Source organism: Zingiber officinale, chromosome 4A (genome assembly GCF_018446385.1).
Source record: "Zingiber officinale cultivar Zhangliang chromosome 4A, Zo_v1.1, whole genome shotgun sequence".
Taxonomy (NCBI): Eukaryota; Viridiplantae; Streptophyta; class Magnoliopsida; order Zingiberales; family Zingiberaceae; genus Zingiber; species Zingiber officinale.
The window spans coordinates 34463160-34485618 of record NC_055992.1 but is presented as its reverse complement, the minus strand read 5'-3'; the positions used below and the strand labels follow the sequence as shown (position 1 = coordinate 34485618).

Genomic DNA, 22459 nt, shown 5'->3' with positions numbered 1-22459 from the left:
AAAACTTCTCTTTAAGGTTCAAAGGTACCTTGTGATCACAAAGGGCGTCTGACACCCTCCTCCATTTTAATAATCATGCTTGTGTCTTATGTAAAACAACTCTATCAACCCACCCCATCCTTTTACAAAAATGATCCTGGCTACCTAAACCTCCCGACATCTCATATCTTAACAATAGTTTTTCAATGTTTTTCGCTAAAATTCGAGCTTAGCATTTAACCCTTCACATGTCTCATCGACTAAATCAATGTCATCTGCAAACAATATGCATTATCTTGATCGTGACAAGATTTGAGGACCAGAACGATACAGTTTTGATACCATTTTGTGTCATGCCGATATAGTTTCGATATTTTTAAATATAAAATATATTAATTAAAAATAAAAAATTTAATCTAAATATTTAAAAAAATACAATATATATATATATATATATATATATATATATATATATATAATATGGGAAAATTTTATTAGGGTTAATTACGCCTATTTAAATTATCCCTATTTTAGTTATGAGCTGATTGGAATTATTAACATTAGTTTATTTAATTAAAAGCTAATTTCGCCTTCTGCGCCTTCTGTACCACGGGGGTTGTGCAACGTGACCACCATGGCCACGGGGTTCACACGACACAGTCGCAGAGCTATGCTTCCGCAACAGTCGCGGGGATCACGTGACTCTTCCACAACAATCATGGAGCCTCGGGACCTCGGGTGTGCCGATGCCAATTGGGGGTAGATTAAAATATTTCACCCATACCAGGTGGCTTGGCACAAGATTTTAAACCATGGTCTTAGACGTGTTTAGTGAGTTCATCCATGACTAGTGTAAAAAAGTATGGACTTATAACTTATCTTTAATGTAACTCTATCTTTATAGAAAAATCTTCGATTAATGCACCTAGAGTCTCCATGCTTGTCATTATATCTCATACATATCCTTAATTTTTTCAATATATGCTACACTCATGGTTTAAAGTGTCGTACCGAGACGGTCAAAACCGCGAAACATCTCGTTCCGCTCGGCAACCGGCACCGGCACGACCCCGGCACCAGACCCGCAATGGCTATAACGTGTTGCGCGGCCCCATGGCCACAGCGAAGGGGTCTCTCGACCCCGCAACAGCAACGGAGGGGTCACATAACATTTCCGATGTCGTCGCGGAGGCATCGCACAACCCTGTGACCGCTACAAAAGGGTCGCACGACAACCGCAAACACGCCGGAGGAGTCACGCGATCCCTGTGGCCATGGCTTAGGGGTCGCGCAACCCCGCGACAGCATCGAAGTCGCGTGAGCTCTCGAGTGGTGTCGGATTTCGGATTTTTTTAATTAAACTTAGGTTAATTATTTTAATCAACTTCTAGCTATGATGGAGATAATCTAAAGAGACTTTATTAAACCCTAATAAAATTATCTAATTAATTTTATATTTTATTTATTTTAATTTAAGCAAGAGTTCGCGTTACAGGGTCCGACTGTAACGTCTCAGCAAGGACCACTACATCTCCATGAGAATTTGGGTGTAGTGTTAAATAGGCAAAAGTTCTCACACCATAGGTTAGATAAGAACAAATATGATAGGAAAACTAATAATCTAATATTTGGAACATGGAATATAGGAACTCTCACTGGTAAATCAATGGAGATAGTAGATATGATGATTAGGAGAAAAATTAGTATTTTGTGTGTACAAGAGACAAAATGGATAGGCGAGAAGGCAAAGATGATAGAGAACTAGGGTTTTAAGTTATGGTACACTGGAAAGAGTAAAGCATGAAATGGAGTGGATATCATTGTAGATAGTTTGTTAAAAGATGAAGTTGTAGGAGTAGTTAGAAAAGGGAATAGAATTACAGCCCTTAAGATAATAGTGGCGAAAGAAACTATGAACATAATTAGCGTATATGCACCACAAGTAGGATTAGATGAAGCTACCAAATCAAGGTTTTGGGAGGACTTAGATGAAATATTACAAAATATTCCACCAAATGAAAGGATTTTAATAGGAGGTGATCTAAATGGGCATGTCGGAGTGAAAAATGAGGAATATGAGAGAGTACATGGGAGTTATGGGTTTGGAACGAGGAATGAGGAAGGGAAAACTATATTAGATTTTGCGATAGCATATGACCTTATATTAGCTAATACGTTTTTTAAGAAAAGAGAAGAACACTTAGTCACATTCAAAAGTGGGAATAATAAATCGTTAATTGACTTTCTTATGGTTAGGAAGAAAGATAGAAAGATTTGTAAAGATTGCAAAGTCATCCCTGGAGAAAGCTTAACTACCCAACATAGGGTAGTAGTGTTGGATATATGCCTCAAACATAGTATCAATAGAAAGAAAATATATACAATTCCTAGAATTAAGTGGTGGAAGTTAAAGGATGGGAAACAAAATATATTTAAGGAGAAGGTAGAAGTACAAGCATTAGATGAAATATACGATGACTCTAATATAACATGAGATAAGATGGTATCAAAGTTAAAAATAGTAGCTAAGAGTGTACTCGGTGAGTCAAAGGGACATGCACCACTAAGTAAAGAATCTTGGTGGTGGAATGAGAAAGTACAAGAGAAAGTGAAGGAAAAACGAATAGCTTATAAGGAATTATATATTTGTAAGAACGAGGAAAATTTAAAAAATATACAATAGCCAAGAAAGAAGCTAAGAAAGTAGTGAGTAAAGCAAAAAATGAAATTTTTGAACGCTTATATCAAAAATTGAATACAAAAGAAGGGGAAAGAGACATTTATAGAATAGCTAAAGTGAGAGAAAGGAAAACAAGAGATCTTAGCCAAATAAAATGTATTAAAGATGAATGTAATAGGGTATTAGTAAATGATGGAGAAATAAAAGAGCGGTGGAAGAGGTATTTTCATCAACTTTTTAATGAATGTTTAGATGATCAACTTAACTTAGGTAATTTAATTAGGTCAAATGAGCATAGAAATTTTAATTTTTATCGTAGAATTCAAATTTCAGAAGTAAAATAAACTTTAAATGAGATGCACAATGGAAAAGCCGTTGGACCAGATGATATTCCGATAGAGGTATGGAAGTGCTTAGGAAAACAAGACATTGAAAGGCTTACAAAATTATTTAACATGATATTGATAACGAAAAGAATGCCTGATCAATGGAGGATAAGTACTCTAGTTCCCTTATATAAGAACAAGGGAGACATACAAAATTGTGCAAACTATAGGGGTATTAAACTAATGAGTCATACTATGAAACTTTGGGAAAAGGTAATAGAAAAAAAATTAAGGAAGGAGGACAAAAAATCAATTTGGGTTCATGTCTGGAAGGTCGACAATAGAAGCTATACATCTTCATAGACAATTAATTGAAAAATATCAGGAGCAAAAACAAGATCTACATATGGTATTCATTGACTTAGAAGCAGTCCCAAGAGAAATTATATGGAGAATTTTAGAAAAAAGAATTACATATATTTAACTAATTAAGGATATCAGGCAGAGTAACTGAAGCATTTCCAATAAAGATAAGGTTATATCAAGGATCAGCCCTAAGTCCCTATCTTTTTACACTAATTATGGACGAACTCACTGCGCACATTCAAGAACAGTACCGTGGTGCATGTTGTTTGCAGATGATATTATTTTGGTAAATGAGACACGTGAAGGAGTAAATGCTAAGCTAGAATCTTGGAGGGAAACACTAGAAGGGAAAGGTTTTAAGCTTAGTAGATTAAAGACAGAATATATGGAATTTAAGTTTAGCAATATTAGAAGTAATGAAACAATTGTTAAGATAGGAGAGTACGAGTTGCCCGGAACTGAGAGATTTAAATATTTAGGATCATTTTTACAAAATGGAGGGATTGAGAGAGATGTCTTACATAGAATACAAGCAGAATGGTTGAAATGGAGGGAAGTGTCGGGTGTTTTATGTGACCGTAAAGTACCTCTTAAACTTAAAGGTAAGTTCTATAAAACCGCAGTTAAACCTGCTATGTTATATGAAGCTGAATCTTGAAGAGTTGCAGAGATGAGGATGTTAAGGTGGATGTGTGGGCATACGAAGATGGACAAAATAAGAAATGAGAGCATTAGAGAGAAAGTCGGAGTTGCATCTATTGAGGACAAACTCCGAGAGACACGTTTAAGATGGTACGGACATGTACTTAGACGACCAATAAATGCTCCAGTTAGGCGATGTGAAACTCTGATAAACATGCATATCAAACGAGGAAGAGGACGACCAAAAAAGACTTGGTTAGCAACAATAAAACAAGATAAAATTTATTTAAATATAGATGATAATATAATAGGAGATAGGGCTCAATGGCGTAAAAGGATTCATACAGCCGACCCCACCTAGTGGGAAAAGACTTGGTTGTTGTTGTTATTTTAATTTAAAAATTATAATAAAAAAATATTTATTTATCTATTTTCATATCTTTTCCTTTTTAAAGGTTATTTTTTATATTGTTTATTTTTAAAATATTTATCTTAAATATTTTATTTTTTAATTAATATATTTTATATTTAAAGAATATCGAAATTATCAACACGCCACGATACAGTACCGAAATCGTATCGTTCCAGTTCAGGACCGAAACCTTGGCACTGGTCGAAATTTTAAACCTTAGCTACACCAATACTTTTCTTTTCTAAAATTCTCAACATAAATTCCCATGGAAGTGGAAGTGTGTCATAAATTTTTTCTAGGTTAGTGAATATTAAATTTGCTTCTTAATTATATATATTTGAGTAAAATAAATGCCAATTATATAATGGTTCAAGAAGTGTATTTTAACTTTTTGTTCAAAATTCCAATTAATAAAGTCAAAAGACAACTCAGTGCAATTTTAGATGACAAATATATAGGAAATGGTTGAAAATACTAATTAGTAAACCTAAAGGGCAACCAAGTGATACTCCAAATTGCACCTCCTTGGTGACAAAGCTATGAGCAACAATGTATGTTTTTAAAAGAGGATTCAGTAAGCTATCTAGTATAACTATTACCTCTGTGCTCACAATGATATAGTCATGCATCCATGATCCTAAAACTTATTTCTACTGATAAACAATGCAGCTATCATGTGAGAAACCTCTCAATGAAAGAAGGATCTTCATAAGTTCAGAAAAAGAAAATGTCTATATTATCTACCTTTCTGTTAATATCTACTTATTTGTGTATATATCGTGTAGAATCAAATTTCTATTATATATAAAATATATGTCTTCCTTTCCTTTAAAATTTTTAGCCTTCAGATCTTCTGTAACTTTCTTTTTTTAATATAAGAAAAGCATGGAAAACTTATTTGGTAATGTAATCTTCTACTTCAAGATGGATATCATGTTGTATAAATGTGTATGCTAAACAGGAGCAAAATATCAACTCCAGGACCAAATATCGTATGAAACAATTATGTCTTTCCCAATGAAATAATGAACCAAAATACAGAAATGGCAAAGTCTAGGCAGTTAATGAGGATAAAATAAACTCCACATACATTCTTCAAAACTGAACTGTTTTCTAAAACATCCGCCAATGTGCTACCAAAGTGTAGTTACATAAGGCATACAAAAGAAATAGCCAAACGAATCAGAACTTACAGGAAGATCCGCCAGAGACTGACTGATTGCACTGCAAGCTGCAGCAGTTGCACCAGTTTGTACAGCATTCAGTGAAACATCAATGAGAAAAAAGAAGACAGCAGGCATGGGATCACGAACCTGAAACCAGATAAAGGCTTAGATACTCAAGTTTAACTAATTATTGAGCACATGATTTTTTTCTATGAAATAGCCGTCATATAGAAATTTCTCATTGTGCACCAGTAAAATGCCCATAAAAGCAAAAAGAAGGGTGTAGCCTTTGCAGATACAGTCACGAGGCCACTTGGATTCATTCAATAGGTTGGTAGATTGGGCAATTGTGAGCCTGATATAAAGTCTGACATGATATGAATTTTACACATTGGTGGAAGATCACTTGGTAATTCTTATAGACGCATCAAAAAAAAATAATAATATAGTGATTTCTAAGGGAACTACCAAAGCCTTAGCAGCAATTTCTTCCTTGGCTTCTTTTATTATAAGAGCATATACAACACCAACCTCTTTGCTCTTTTGCTAAAAAAAATTCTTGAGAATTTGTACTACTAGCAACCATCTTTGCCTTACCTTGTCTGTATTTCATTTTAAGTAATGTGCATTAGTTTCAATAGTTACTTTCTTGTTTATGAGTCTTGACATGGTTGCCTACTCCAAAGCCCAATAGTGAAGGAAGCACCAATGGATCTCCTTCAGAATCAATGAATTCTTTATGTTAATTATAAGTTCGCCACTCAAAAGTCCATCGAACAAAGTCAGACCAAGAAGTTGGCAACTCAGTTTGGGGATGTTGTGTATCACTCAACACATTAGAGCAATCACATACAACTACAAAGAATCATTAGTCTCCAAATCCATCCCATTTTTCACATCTCATCCTCAAGAAATACCATCATATCAAGGAATCGACTAGAGAAATTCTTCCCTGATACAAGCATAGGAGGATCCTGTCACCTCTCGAGCTATTTCGAATTCAGAAAAGGTTCCAAGTGAAGAAGTTAAATTAGAACTAGTGACGAGGAATCCCATTCCATTCCATGAGAGGAACACAAATGAGAATAGTATGATTTTATCCACAAAACACAATGAGAATCAACACTGTCATTCCTATTTGTTCCCTATTTTTCAAGAGCAACACAATATAAAACAGCTGAGAATTAACAAACCATGTATTCTTTCGTAGCAACAAATTCAACTGTTCCTTTGCAAAGTTCAGGCCTTTCATCTGCATCACGACGCCTACCATCTGGCCCAAGATTACAGTAGTAGTCCCGTGGAGTTTCATTGGTAAAACCTGCAAAAGATTTGTACCAAAAAATTAAACAACTAAAGATGAATACAATAAAGATGTACTGAAGTGCACAAAAAAGACAACCACAAAAAAGGCTAAAGCTGAGGAAAACCAATATTTTAAAAACCTAACTGGTTTAACCAGTTGACTATTGCAGGTTTACATAACCCTGCTGCACAAAAATGGAATATGCATTTAAAATGGATGGCTGAATATTACATATATCATGATCATCCCTTCCTTTTAACCAAGAGAATTTTTATTTTGCATGTCCAATCATAAATTTTGGATTTCTATAATAAATTAGGTAGCAAGTATATTGGGTTCCTAGTTCAAGCATAGATAGCATAAATCATTGCTCGAATGCCATTTATCTAATTGTTGTCGAAGAATTTGCATCAGGCAGAATTTGCAGTGTTGTCATCCCTTTTTCTCCCAAACTCTAAAATAATGTCTCCCTCTCTCTGCCCCCCTTTCTCTCTTCCCCCTCTATTTTAGATTCATTATTTCACCTCTCTATGTACCTTTTATCTCTTTTTACGACAGGATATACAAAACATTCTTCCTCTTAATCCAAATTATGCCTCTCTTTTGAAGATTCATCACCTCGCATCTATGTCCTTTTTCTCTCTTTATCTCTTTCATAAGTCACAATACAATGCGTTCTTCCTCACAATCCAAATTCTAGGATGTATTTCTCTCTCTCTCTTCAATGTTACAAAGATTAAAAGAGATCCCATATCTTCAATGTCCAGAGACTACATCATATATGGATTTAAATGGGTCAAAATTTGACATGTTTTTTAAGATCTAGTGTTGGATGTTTTGGTCTGTCATAAATCTGAAATTAAACTCCGCCCGTGACGACCTAGTCATGATCAGTCCCAAGCCCAGATAAAAGAGGAGGGTTGTGTTAGGTTACCAGCCATCGTTAAAAAACAAATATTCAATGAATGAATTCATTAAACTATTGTGCTAATGCTAGGTTCTTCCTCGGAAGGAACGTGTTGTAGGGTCCAACTGTAACCTCTCGACAAGAACCGCTACATCTCCAGAACTCAAGTGTAATGTTAAATATGCAAGAGTTCGCGTTACAAGGTCCAACTGTAATGTATCGGCAAGGACCGCTACATCTCCATGAGAACTTGAGTGTAGTGTTAAATAGGCAAGAGTTCTTACACCATGGGCTGGATAAGAACAAATATGATAGGAAAACTAATAATCTAAGATTTGGAACATGAAACATAAGGACTCTCGTAAATCAATGGAAGTAGTAGATACAATGATTAGGAGAAGAATTAGTATGTTGTGTGTACAAGAGACAAAATGGGTAGGCGAGAAGGCAAAACTGCTAGAGAACTCGGGTTTTAAGTTATGATACACAGGAAAGACTAATGCAAGAAATGGAGTGGCTATTGTTGTAAATAGTTCGTTAAAGGATGAGGTTATAGTAGTAGTTAGAAAAGAGGATAGAATTATAACCCTTAAGATAATAGTGGTGAAAGAAACTATGAACATAATTAGCGTATATGTACCGCAAGTAGGATTAGATGAAGCTACCAAATCAAGATTTTGGGATGACTTGGATGAAATATTACAAAACATTATGCCAAATGAATCAAAATTATTTAACATGATATTGAACAACAACAACCAAGCATTTTCCCACCAGGTGGGGTCGGCTGCATGAATCCTTTTACGCCATTGAGCCCTATCTCCTATTATATCATCATCTATATTTAAATAAATTTTATCTTGTTTTATTGTTGCTAACCAAGTCTTTTTTGGTCTTCCTCTTCCTCGTTTGATATGCATGTTTATCATAGTTTCACATCGTCTAACTGGAGTATTTATTGGTCGTCTAAGTACATGTCCGTACCATCTTAAACGTGTCTCTCGGAGTTTTTTCCTCAATAGATGCAACTCCGACTTTCTCTCTAATGCTCTCATTTCTTATTTTGTCAATCTTCGTATGTCCACACATCCACCTTAACATCCTCATCTCTGCAACTCTCATCTTCTGCTCCTGTGCTCGAGTCATAGCCCAACATTCAGCTTCATATAACATAGCAGGTCTAACTGCGGTTTTATAGAACTTACCTTTAAGTTTAAGAGGTACTTTAACATGATATTGAAAACGAAAAAAATGTCTGATGAGGATAAGTACTCTAGTTCCCTTATATAAGAACATGGGAGACATATAAAATTGTGCAAACTATAGGAGTATTAAACCAATAAGTCATACCATGAAACTTTGGAAAAAAGTAATAGAAAAAATATTAAGGAAGATGATCATGGTAACCGAAAATCAATTTGGGTTCATGTTTGGAAAGTCGACAATAGAAGTTATACATCTTCTTAGACAATTAATTGAAAAATATCGAAAGCAAAAATGAGATCTACACATGGTATTCATTGACTTAGAAAAAGTTTATGATAGAGTCCATGGAGAATTCTAGAAAAGAGAGGTGTTAGCGTAATATATATTGAACTAATTAAGGATATGTACGAAGATGTAACGACTAGAGTAAAGCCTTCAGCCAGAGTAACTGAAGCATTTTCAATAAAAATATGGTTACATCAAGAATCAGCTCTAAGTCTCTATCTTTTTACACTAATTATGGACGAACACACTACACATATTCAAGACAGTATCGTGATGCATGTTGTTTGCAGATGATATTATTTTGGTAGATGAAACACGTAAAGGAATAAATGCTAAACTAATTTTTTTTATAGAAACTTGCGGGAGACACTAGAAGGGAAAAATTTTAGGCTTAGTAGACTAAAGACAGAATATATAGAATTTAAGTTTAGCAATATTAAATATAATGAGACAATTGTTAAGATAGGAGACGACGAGTTACCCGAAACCGAGAAGTTTAGATATTTAGGATCATTTTTACAAAATGATGGAGGGATTGAGAGAGATGTCTTACATAGAATACAAGTAGGATGGTTGAAATGGAGAAGAGCGTCGAGTGTTTTATGTGACCGTAAAGTACCTCTAAAACTTAAAGAAAAATTCTACAAAACTGTAGTTAGACCTGGTATGTTATATGGAGTTGAATGTTGCGCTATGACTCGAGCACATGAGTAGAAAATAAGAGTTACAGAGATGAGGATGTTAAGGTGGATGTGTGAACATACGTAAATGGACAGAATAAAAAATGAGAGCATTAGAGAAAAAGTCGGAATTGAATCTATTGAGGAAAAACTCCGAGACACTTTTAAGATGGTACGGGCATATACTTAGATGACCAATAAATGTTCCAGTTAAGCGATGTGAAACTATGATAAACACGCATATCAAACGAGGAAGAGGAAGATAAAAAAAAAGACTTGAATTTTATTTAAATATAGATGATGATATAGTTGGAAATAGAGCTCAACGGCGTAAAAGGATTCATATAGTCAACCCCACCTAGTGGGATAAGACTTGGTTGTTGTATATATCTGAAATTAACATTTTTAATTGTTATGAATCTATTAATTCACTGTGTTTTTTTTAGGATAGGAGTTTCTTCTTTCTTGAGGTAACAAAAATATTTTTACAAATATTTGTGCAAATTGGCTTGTGATTATGGCTGGTTCAGGCAGGTTTTAGTGTGTTTGACCAATTTTTTAAATTCTGCCTTTCTTCATGATTCAAAATAGAATGTTCTTGGTTAAACAAGTCAAACTGGCCAGACCATGCTGGTGTTTAAAACAACGAAGGAAAAAGATAAAGAAGCTGAAGAGTTTAAATGAGATGCCTGTGATTCCAAACTAAGCGTAAATTACTCACCACATAAATTGCAAATAAATTTTTGCCCATGATCAGTGAACCTCATGAAAGCATTTATATAACTTTTGCATCTAGAACACCGAATAGGTCCACTTTCACCAAAGTCGACAACCTGCATTTTCCAGAAAGGTGAAATTATTTTTAAAAAATAGATGTGAAATCCATTTAGATGAATTAGAAATTAAAATTATGGCAGAATAAGGCATTAGCACTAACTGAGGGAAATTAACTACAAAAGACATGATAGAAAGGGATTTCAGAACTGCCAAAGGTACAAAGAGACATACTTGATATTACTTTGTTTGTCAAGGAAGCATAAACAATTTCAACAATTTCAGATTAACAATTAGTTACGTGTTGTTGATTTTTTTTTTTTTGGACAATGGGAACATGTTATCAGTCATCATCTAACTTTTATATGTAAGCCACATTGTTATAACAATAGTATCAGAAGTTCTAAAGTTAGATATCGGCCACATCGGATCAATTGGATAGGTGGAATTGGTAAAAAAATGTAAAAAAAAAGAAAATCATAAATGGAAAGATATAATAACGATATTAATAAATAAATAACAAAAGAATGATGTGTCTTATATTTAATTTGAAAAACCTAAAAATGATGCAACTTAGTTTAAATAAATTAAATCTTAGAGCATTCAGTAAACTAAATTAAAATCTTTCTTGTCCACTTGAATCTTGTTTCATCAAATTACATTAACAAATTGATCAATTTATTTAATTAAATCTGATTTAATTAAATGATACAATTGAAATATGTATGATTTAAATTATATAAAATTAAATAAGTTTTAATTAACTTAATTTGAATTTATTAAATGAGAATAGACTAATGGGCTAATAGGTTATTAATAATTGATTACTGCACAAATAAAGTAAAGAAATTAACTACCGTAAAAATATTATACATATTAATAGTTATTAAAATTAAAAGCCATAGAAAGGAAATACATGTTCGCTTCTCCTCCTCGTAGACACTACATGGCAACAATCCTTGGGTGCATTCAATTTCCATGGTTTAGAAGTCATGCTCACAAAGTGCTAGTTCTCAGCGCTTCGACAGCTCTCATGGATGTTATTGTCATCGCTAGTGGAAGATTCCCAAGTCGACCAGCAAAATCAACAATTTTGTTCATCTTGTCCCTCATTCCCACTAATTTTACCTCATTTCATCGATTTATACTGCAATTTCATTATTAAGATTGATTTCTTTAAAACATACAAGGATTTCTCAAATACTTGACCAAGAAATCAGTTGGAATTGGATTATCCAATGTTGATCTTGATCCAATTTGACTGATCCTCATAGAATTGACCAAATTTTCCAACCATGCCTATCACTCTAACCTTAAGCTACAGCATAAATACTCCCTATGCCAAGCTTTTTATCTATATATATAATAATATCACATATAATTCTAAGAATGCCCCTTAAAATAGAGCATAAACATTAACTATGTCAAGCATGGAAAAATCTCGTATCATGTTACGTAAAACGGTCAAAATGTATCATTCTGATAATTAATTAAAACTCAATGCTACTCAGTTCCAATAAATTACTAAAACTCGTACTACTTAATCCTGTGACAATATCTTAGATGTCGGTGTGTTAATAATATCAGCAAGCATCATTTCATGTTTAGACTTTGTCATCCCTTTGCATGCTAAAATTGAAATAAGATTGTTATTTATTTTGTGTAATTTGTATCTATACAAAATAATGTCAAAATTGTAGCATTCTAGATGAAAAGCAAAGACTGAAATTAACCAGATATGAATAGTTGTCTTTTTTTCTTTTTCTTTTTCTTTTTCTTCTTAATCTATTTACTCCTTCCATTTCAAATTCATCACCGGCACCATACATTGAAATGTCAGCGCAATATCGAAGTGCTTGAGATTGTGAACCTTGTGTGTTACATAAAGTAGAAAAATATCACTGCATAAAGGAAAAGCTAACTAGGACACTTGATAATGTTGAAGTTGAAGACATACTAGTCATGACTAAGAAGCTTTATAACGTGATGAAGGTTAGACAAAAGTTGATGACAATTTCAAGAAAGATATTTTAAAAAGATGAAGTTTATGATCATCTAGGCAACGATTGAAATACCATTCCGTGCCGCCCGGCACGGACGATTTTTACCATTCCGTCGACAAACCGAAACTGGCATGTCACGCACGCGCGTCTTGAGTAGCAGGGAGGCGTCGCCGGACTCTTTCGATGCCGCCGAGGGTGTTGCCAAACGCCTCCGGCGTTGTCGGAGGCTCGGCGTTGTCGGAGGCGTCCGTTGGGCGTCTGCATCACGGGCGATGGCATCTGCAAGGCGTCGCGACGCGATGGCAAAGCGCGAGACGCTTCCGGCGCCACCAGAAGCGTCGCCGGACATTTCCGGTGCCACCGGAGGCGTCGCCGGATATTTCCGGTGCCACCTGAGGCGTCGCCGGACACCTCCGGCGCCGTCGAGTGCGCGAGGGCGTCGCAGGCGTTGGGGGCATGCGGGCACCGGGGAGGGTTACTTTGCAAAACTAATATTCCTTTAATAAATCAAACAATTCTCGTTCTCATTCACAAATGTGATATTTTAAAGAGGTTTTCATAAATCCGAATTAAATTATCTCAATAAAATATAAAAAATATATTTAAAATTTTAAAAATTTTATAAATTTTATTAAATAATATTCTGAAACTGTTTTTTATATATTTAATTTTATTTATAAATTCTAAAAAAAAATTAAAAAATTCTAAAAAAAATCTAAAAAAATTTATAAAAAATATAATAAATCAAATTTATATTTTGATATTTTTTTAATTATTTATATTTTTTTACTATTTTAATGTTTAATTGATATTGTAATTTTTTTACTATTTTAAATATATATTATTTAAATTATTAAATAAATAAATAGTTAATTTATATAATTATTATATATAAAATAGTATTTTATATTAATTTATATAATTATGATTATTTAATCTGGACATTGGAGAACTATAAAAGTTATGTATCAATTTTAATTCGAGTTATTAATAGCAAAGTTTAAAATTTCGACCCGTGCCGAAGTTTCGATCCTGGACCGGAACGATACAGTTTCGGTACCGTATCGTATCGTGTCGTGCCGATATAGTTTCGGTATTTTTTAAATATAAAATATATTAATTAAAAACTAAAATATTTAACATAAATATTTTAAAAATAAACAAGATAAAAAAATAATCTTTTAAAAAAGGAAAAGATATGAAAATAGATAAATAAATAAATAAAATTTTATTATAATTTTTAAATTAAAATAAATGAAATATAAAATTAATTAGATAATTTTATTAGGGTTTAATAAAGTCTCTTTAGATTATCTCCACCAGAACTAGGAGTTGATTAAAAAAATTAACCTAAGTTTAATTTAAAAAAAATCTGAAATCTGACACCACTCGCGAGCCCGCACGACTTCGGTGTTGTCGCAGGGTTGCGCGACCAACCATGGTCGCGGAGATTGCATGACTCCTTCGATGCGACCACATTGGTCGTGTGACCCCTCTGCAGTGATCGCAAGGTCGCACGATGCCTCCACGACCGCAGCGAAAGGGTTATGTGACCTCTTCGCTACTGTTGCAGGGTCGAGCGACCCTTCTGTTGTGATCACGAGGTCGCGCAACACGTCACACCTGTCGTGGGTCTTGTGTCGAGGTCGTGCCGGTGTCGATCGTCGAGCGGAACGAGACGTTTCGCCCGTTTCGGCACAGCACTTTAAACCATGATTGATAGATCAATTTTCTTTAAAGAAAATTATATTTAATTATTTTTTTAACAATATTAAGTTGTTTAATAATAAAGAACTTATATAAAATCAATATACAATTTATTTTTAAATTATATACAATAAATATATTGATCTAATAACTACTATATATAAATAAAAAAATACCGAAACCGTATTAGCACCGCACGATACGATACCGAAACCGTATCGTTCCGGTCTGGGACCGAAACCTCGGCACGGGTCAAGATTTTAAACCTTGGATCTAGGGACTTAACCAAGCAAGGCTAGGAACTTAACTGTTCATAATAAAAATTATTGAAGTCAACCCAACTTAACTGAAAGCCAAAATGGATAACCCAATTAAAAGCCAACAAGATTAAAAAGTGATTGGAAATCAGTCAATATTTTAATTTGAACACAACCTAGTATTGATGCATAATTTATCCACTTCTAAAATCTCTCCTACCCCTAGCCATGTAACGATCGGCTATAAGCTAACTTTGTGATTTACCTCCTTTCACATAACCTGGGGACGGGCTGGGTGAGTGTAATCACCTTTTGCTATAATGATTTATCCACTCTCCATGTGGAAAAAGAATAATTGTCCCAAGAAGGCTTTTAAAGTTGGTTATTACTTATCTAAAGTCCTGTCTTTATATTTGTTTGACCTTCCTATTTGTTGCTACTTCTTTTTGTTGATACTTGTAGCTTCTTATTTTATCACTTTTAACCTCGAACCCTATAATGATACTTAAATGAATTAACATACTTCATATGAGGTTAACTTAGGTTGATAAGATCTGAAAATTGAATAATTGTGATAAATGGATAAAATGAAATCCTAAAACTGAAAACTCCAAGCCTAGTCTAATACGAGAATAGAATGTTGGACCTACCACATGTTCTTGTGGTAGTGTGTTCGCCCACGGTCAGTATTTATTATGCATTCCACCGGTGAGGGGGTTGTTAGCCCATACATCAAATGATGTTTTACACAATTGGCTCTAGTGATTCACTTCTTAGAAGTGGATTTATCATATGTAGACTATTGATGATATATATATACATATTGATGATCATATTATTTGTGATATTTATCAATGTTGATATTATACCATTGATAAAAAAATAAATAAATAAATAAAAATTGATTAACTAAGCTAGGTAACGTCAAGCATGTGGTGACCGGCCCGGCACCACGGAAGTTTCCCACCAGCCACTAGGGTAAATCGGAAAGTACTTGCGGCGAGCGGTCCAGAAGCCCAGTATCCCTTAGTTGCAAGTCTCATTTGTAAGTCAATGTTGATATTATACCATTGATGAACAATATATTTGTTGATTAAATAGTAATAATTGAGCAGTTATCTTAATTGATGATAACAAATGATGATAAAGTTGAAATTCTAAATTTCAATATAAAAATGATAAATGATTATAAATATACTTTTATATATAAATGCAAAGCTCTAAGAAGAACTTAAAGTTATAATAAGAAATTGAGATCTACTCTACTTCCTTGACTTCTTAAATAAGATTAAATTGATGCACATCTTTCCTAATTACCCACTTAGTCATTTACGCTTATTGTTTGCTTCCCTTCGCCTCCAGTTTCGCAGGTATGTTTTTGATATTATAGTTGGTTTTAGCTTTACATAGAGTTGCTCAGAGATCTAGACTGCTGCTATTCCGGGTTTGGTTTTTTTATTTCGTTGTATTTACATTTTATTTCATCTATTGTTTTATCTGTACAATTTTCCTTTTATATAAAGAAAATACTATATATATACATATGAATGTGGGGTACCTTCCAGTGAGCAGGAATTGCACCCCTGGGGCATGACAAGAAATGTTTAAACTCTATGTTGGGACTAACATAGTTTATTGTGTCAATTATCTTCGATGGCACAAATTGATGATCCATGTGGGCTTCCAAATGGAATTGACCTATTCTTCATAATCATGAATAAAATATTTGCATAAATCAGTATGAGTTAATGGATTCTATATTGATCTCTCCTGTATATTATGATATTTGTGATTAGGAATCAATATGAATGCACAATGGTAGTGAAAAAAAGTTATATAAACAACTCAAAATAGAAAGCTTTTTTCTTCCAATCTTCCACCTATCCCCCACACCTTAGGATTATTTTGTTAATCCATACAATTTTCAAATGCTAATATTTTGAGTAGTAATTGTTAAGCAAGTTCCTTCAAAAAAAAATTGAATGTTCCTAAAACACTGGTCCTATTTATGTACTGATACAGCAAAAATAAATTGTATTTGTGAGTCGTGACTATTAGTTGGTGAATGAAGAAATTAAAAATAATAATACTATTATTACTTGGATAGGCTCCTCCGATTGATGTGGAAGTGCCAAGGGTTGCACCATTAAGGTGAGAGGCATACCAGAGGTAGCTAGAAGGTCCCCAGTGCATGGAATCTGTCATGAGAATAATTTATTTATAACAAAAGAAAATCACAATCACTAAATAAAAATTAACTAAAACTGCACCTGATTCAGTGTGCACCTCATCAAACGAGGGCTGGAATTTCCATTATCCTTAACAACAAAATTGCTGGTTGCAGGCTTAAAAAACATAACATTGTCAGAAAAGCATCCATGTTTGTAATAAAATCAGAAAATGCACATCATTGTCAGAAAAAATGTCACGGTTGTACTAAAAGTAGAAAATGCACATCATTTGAAACTCCAAAGATGAACCCAATAGCATTAGGTAGATGCACAATCCTAACATTCAAATATCACACCTTTGAATACATACCGGAGGTACATTTGCTTGATTTCCCTGACGAGTTTCAAATAGTGTGATTGACGAACTTGGCAAAGGTCGAGGAATTTGGTTTGGATCTATCTTTGACTGTGTGGAGACCTGAGGCCCTGCTAGGGCTGAATGGCCCATAGCAGGTGGGACTGGAGGAATTTGTTGACTTGGCATGCCTGGTGGCACGCCAAACATCCTAGGAGGTGCTTGCACATTACCAGGCAAGGAAGGAACCACCTAAAAGAAAATTCAAAGAAGCCAACCACAACTTTAATTCTGTAGATACAGTAATCAAAAGTTAAATCAAAGCTAAGCAGCTAGACAGCCAAGTACGTTATAGAATAGATGAGACTCCTTTTTAGTAGTTCAACAAAGCTAAGCAAGAATCCAAATCTCTGAAAATGATTTACAATTTACATTCAAATTGGAGGAAAGTTTCTTACTCGAAGTAAAAAAAAAGACAAATTTCCCTTACCTGTCCTGGCTGAGATGGCCAAACTGGAGAAGCAAAAGTAGTGCCCACGGTTGGAGGCTTGGAAAATGGCTGTGAATATGGAGTGGCCATATACGATGGTGAAGATGGCCGAGATGAATACGGCTGCGAGGTTAGTGGACTGACAAACTGTGAAATTGGCGGACCGGTAAATGTCTGAGTGGGTGGTCCACCAAATTGCTGAGAGGTGGGCGGCCCGGCGAAGGGTGGCTGAGGGGTGGTCGATCTGGCGAAGGGCCGCTGCAAAGTAGGCTGTCCAGTGAAGGGCGGTTGTGAAGTTGGAGTTCCTGCAAAGGGCGCCTGGGAAGTGGGTGGTCCTGCAAAAGGCGACTGCGAAGAGAGCGGTCCGCCAAAGGACAACTGTGAGGTAGCCGGTCCGGCAAGGGGCAGTTGTGAGTTCATCGATCCAACCAAAGGACGTTGTGAGGACGGTGGTCCAGCAAAAGGAAGCTGTGGTGCCAGAGGACCAGAGAAGGGTGATTGGGAGGTAGGCGGTCTTCCAAACTGTTGAGATGCTGGAGGGCCCATAAACGGAGATGCGGCAGCTGCCATGGAAGCCCCGGAAGGTGGACTTCCAGGATACTGCCGGAGGCCCGAACCTTGAGTAGGTGCAACAGACGGAGGGGGCGCCCTGATCGATGACGAGGCGGCCAAAGCCGGCGCCTGCTGTGCTGAAGGCGGAGGGAAGGCCCGAGGAGCAATAAATCCGGAATTTGGAGGCCCGTTGCTGGCGATCGGTCCCTGTGGGATGGCCCCTGGTGGAGGCGGGCGGGATGCGAAAGGGGTAGGGGCTGGGCGGGAGGAGCCGAGGAAAGCCGTCGCGAACGGAGGCGGGATGGATGAGGAGGCCATCGGTTGGCCGATCTGGGGAGTTTGAGGGACGCTGGTAGCGTTGGGCACCATCCCTGGACGCTGCCTAGGAGGCCCCAGGGCGAAAGGCGGAGAGGTCGACTCCATGATGTAGTTGGAACTTCAATCGGGGAGAAAATCCTCCAGATCACGGAGACGGGAGGAGATCGAGATCTGAAACGCAGACGACGGGAGAGGAGCTAAAATGGTGCGGACGCAGGTCGGAACAGGCGAGCGTCAATAGGGCAGCGCAAATTCGTTAGGAGGTGAATATTGGAAAACGACGGATGTGGCGAGAGTTGATTGGCACAATTATGTGTTCGGCGACGGGTGCGTTGGAGCAGTGGAGAACTGAAGAGGTGCGTTTAAGGGGGTTTCGCTCGACCACGAAACCAACAGCGAACTCAGTCACGTGGCATAAGCCATGGGCAAGGGGCCGAGTCACGTGACTAGGGTGGCCTGGAGGCTGGAGCATCCACGTCCATTTGTATGGATATTTATTTTAATAGATTTTAAGATAAATTTTTAATGGGTATAAAATATTAAATATTTTATTAAGTATCAATCTTCTTTGTATAAAGGGCATTGTGTAGGGATAAAATGTCTCCTGCTTGCATTTTATCGTGGAGCCTCCTTCATATCAGACCATTTGGGATAATCGAAATCATATTTTTACTCCAACGAGTGTTATAACATGAGGAGTGTGTTTGGTTTAAAGTTATTGGTGATGCTCTTAGTTATGTTAGTATTATCCCTAGTACCAATTATGAGATGATTGATAAGGTATATTTTAATCATATTTTATTAATTAATAAAATATAAAATTGGATATTATATTTATTTTAGTTCAGTACTGAATAAATAAGTATAATAATGTCATAGGATAATAGGTTCTAGTGTACAACATATCAATTAGTTGAATTGATAGTGGGAGTCTTTAAATATATATAAACACTACTCTTAATTATTCCTAGTCAAGTATTAATATATAAGGACAATATTAATGTGTTAAGACTAGCATGTTAGGGGTGTAATCGAGCCTAGTCGAGCCGAACTCTTGAATGTTTGAGTTTGGCTCGTTTATAATCGAGTCGAGCTCAAGTTTTATTTAACAAATATATACATGGCTCACGAGCTTATTTGAACTTTTATCAAACCTAAACGAGTTTAATAAATATAAATTATAAATTTAAATATTCATTAAAAACTAAATTATATATTTAGAGAAAATTATAATATTCTTATTAAAATTTATAATTTTATTCTAATAAATAAATTTAATATATTTATATATATGTTTCATAAGTAGAGTATAAAATCTATAAATTCAATATCAAAACTATTATTTTTTTATTTAAAAGTTTATTCGTGAGCTTAACTAACATGTTCACGAGCCGAATATTGCGAAACTTGAGCTTGGTTTGTTTATCTTAACGAACCTCATTAAATGAGCTCAAGCGAGCTTTTATCAAATCGAGCTTCGAATATCTCATGAACGGCTTGGTTCATTTATACCCCTATAGCATGTAGGTCAACGGATGACTTAATCTCACAAATCATGAATATGAGATATCATGTTAACACATAGGTATATATTAGAGAATATGTACTGAATGACCCACCATGAGAATGTTTCATGAATCGTTATATAAGTGTCATAAATATTCTCATGTGATTATTGGTATGAATAGTCCTTAGACCTAAAGTTACTACGGTTCCTTAAATAAGAAGTTGTGTGCTTTGGCATCGGCAAACATCACCTGTAACAAGCTGGACTATAAAGTCGATCACTAGGTATACAATAAGTTATGTGGAGGGATGTGAGTGATGTAGATGAGATTTATCCCTTCCATATGATGAAAGTGATATCTGTGAGCCTCTTGATTAGTAGGGCATAAGAATGCATGATCATACTCAAATAAGTCAATATGAGATATTAAGTTTATTTGTTTGAGTGTGTCTACTTAGATATCAAGAAACACAAAGATTGATAAAAAAAAAATAACACAGTCTATATATGCCTCATTAATTAATCTAGATATCAAGGATAGAAGTTGTAAGTCATACAAGATCATAGCTACGGACAGCTTAGGTCGAATCTCAACTTTCTCGTCACTTGGGTAGCTAGATGCTACTCATTGCTTATATATCTAAAATGTTGATTTAGATACATTGACAATGTTACGAGAATCTATTGGGTCACACACAAAGAACAAATTATTTTAGAGATGTGTTCATATGATGGATCATTAGATTATGTCTAATCCGAATTAGACTCATTGAGTTAGACTCAATTAGATCTAATTATTGGATTGAGTCCAATTCGAATTAGACTCATGAAGTCAATTTGTATTGATGAGGGTGAACCTGAATTCACCAAGGAAGAGGAAAGGTCTTTTACATGAATTGATCAGGCAAAAGAAGAAGATGAAAAGACTCTTCATGAAAGATGACTAAGAGTTCATTTATGAAAGAAGATCAAAAGATCAAAGGACTTTTTGATATTCTATGAGAGTACAAAAGGTGATTTTCGGCCATTGAAGGAGCGGGTGTTGGGTGTTCATTTGTCTTCTTCTCTTCTTCTTTCCTCCACCGAGACCTTCCTTGTGATTTCTAGCATAACCTTGGTTGATTTTTCTTCTCCATTTCTTGAGTTCGTGAGACAGATGAGAAACTTGTTCGTGTGGATACCGTAGAGGCGTGAACACTTGATCACGCTGAGATCGCATCCAAAGAAAAGTTACTGTCGGGATTATAAAGGGCATGCAACAAAGGTATAACTCCTTCTAATTTAACTTAGTATATGTGGTTTATCTCCTTTGTATGGATCTTCTAGAAGAATCTAGTTAATTTTTCCGCTGTGCTTTTTGCATGTTTAGTGCCCTAGATCTTTACAAGTTATTTATCAAGGTTATTAACAAAAATTTTATTTCCGTGTAATGACGTATGTCCGACACGATAGCAAATAGAGCATTCGACTTAGAATATGATTCTCTTGGAAAAATGAGATTTCCCTTGATTTCGAGGTTAACAAGAATCCAATCGTTGTTAGTCGTCAAGCACGAGCAGCAGGGATGGTGTCGGCTTGGTGTCGCCACTGCTCCTTCTTGCGGAAGGCACACTGGGGGTTGGAGGTGGCAGGCGGCTCACCGCCCATTGAGTCCAAGCAGCAAGGGTGGCGACGGCGGGCACACGATCGCATGCATCGACAGGGATGATTATTTTTTTAACTTAGATTTTTTTATTAAAACTTTGGTCAATTAAATCAATATAGTGGCAAAAAGCGATTCGCTCGCCCCTAAAGCTTCCGCTAGTCTATCCCCAAACCAACACGAAAAAAGTAAATCACAAGTAGCTAATAGCTTTTGATAGTTGAATAGTACATGGATAGGGCAGACACCCAACTACTAGTCGGGATTTAATCTCCAAACATCATGGTGGCAACACTACCATGTACTAGCCAACTATTCATCCCGAAGGAATGATCAATTAAATCAATCAACTTCAAATAAACTAAATAAATTAAGTCTAAAGCTTAATAAATTTGTAAAAAAATTCTATAATAATAAAAAATATATATAATATTATTCAAATTTATTTATATATATCATCATTAATAATATTATATTAATTTATATTTTTTATTTTATTTTGTTAGACTAAGTTATACACTAACCTTGAAATCAATAAGTTTTTATTGTATTATCTAAAATTGAACCAAATAATATTAAGTTATATTTTATTCTCATAACCTTGATTATTTAATTACCTGATAATCACATAACCAAGGTTATACATGATAACTTAAATCATATGCACTCAAAGAGTCATTATATTGGACAAAGCCCTCTGTGGGTTGCTTTTATTCCAAATTGCATGA

The 22459-nt window shown here is 35.2% G+C and overlaps 1 protein-coding gene across 2 annotated transcripts in view; it reads right to left on the bottom strand.

Moving 5' to 3' along the window:
* LOC121969801 (protein transport protein Sec24-like At4g32640) overlaps positions 1–18903 on the bottom strand; it is an 83366-nt gene extending 64463 nt beyond the window's left edge. For both annotated transcript variants that reach the window (XM_042520055.1, XM_042520056.1), the window contains exons 1-7: positions 17713–18903; positions 17238–17474; positions 16967–17041; positions 16796–16894; positions 10677–10788; positions 6765–6892; positions 5599–5718 (exon numbers count right to left, since the gene is read on the bottom strand). In XM_042520055.1, coding sequence (XP_042375989.1) covers positions 5599–5718; positions 6765–6892; positions 10677–10788; positions 16796–16894; positions 16967–17041; positions 17238–17474; positions 17713–18687 — 1746 coding nt within the window. In that variant the 5' untranslated portion in view covers positions 18688–18903. The remainder of the gene's footprint in view (positions 1–5598; positions 5719–6764; positions 6893–10676; positions 10789–16795; positions 16895–16966; positions 17042–17237; positions 17475–17712) is intronic.
* Between the last annotated feature and the right edge of the window lie 3556 nt (positions 18904–22459).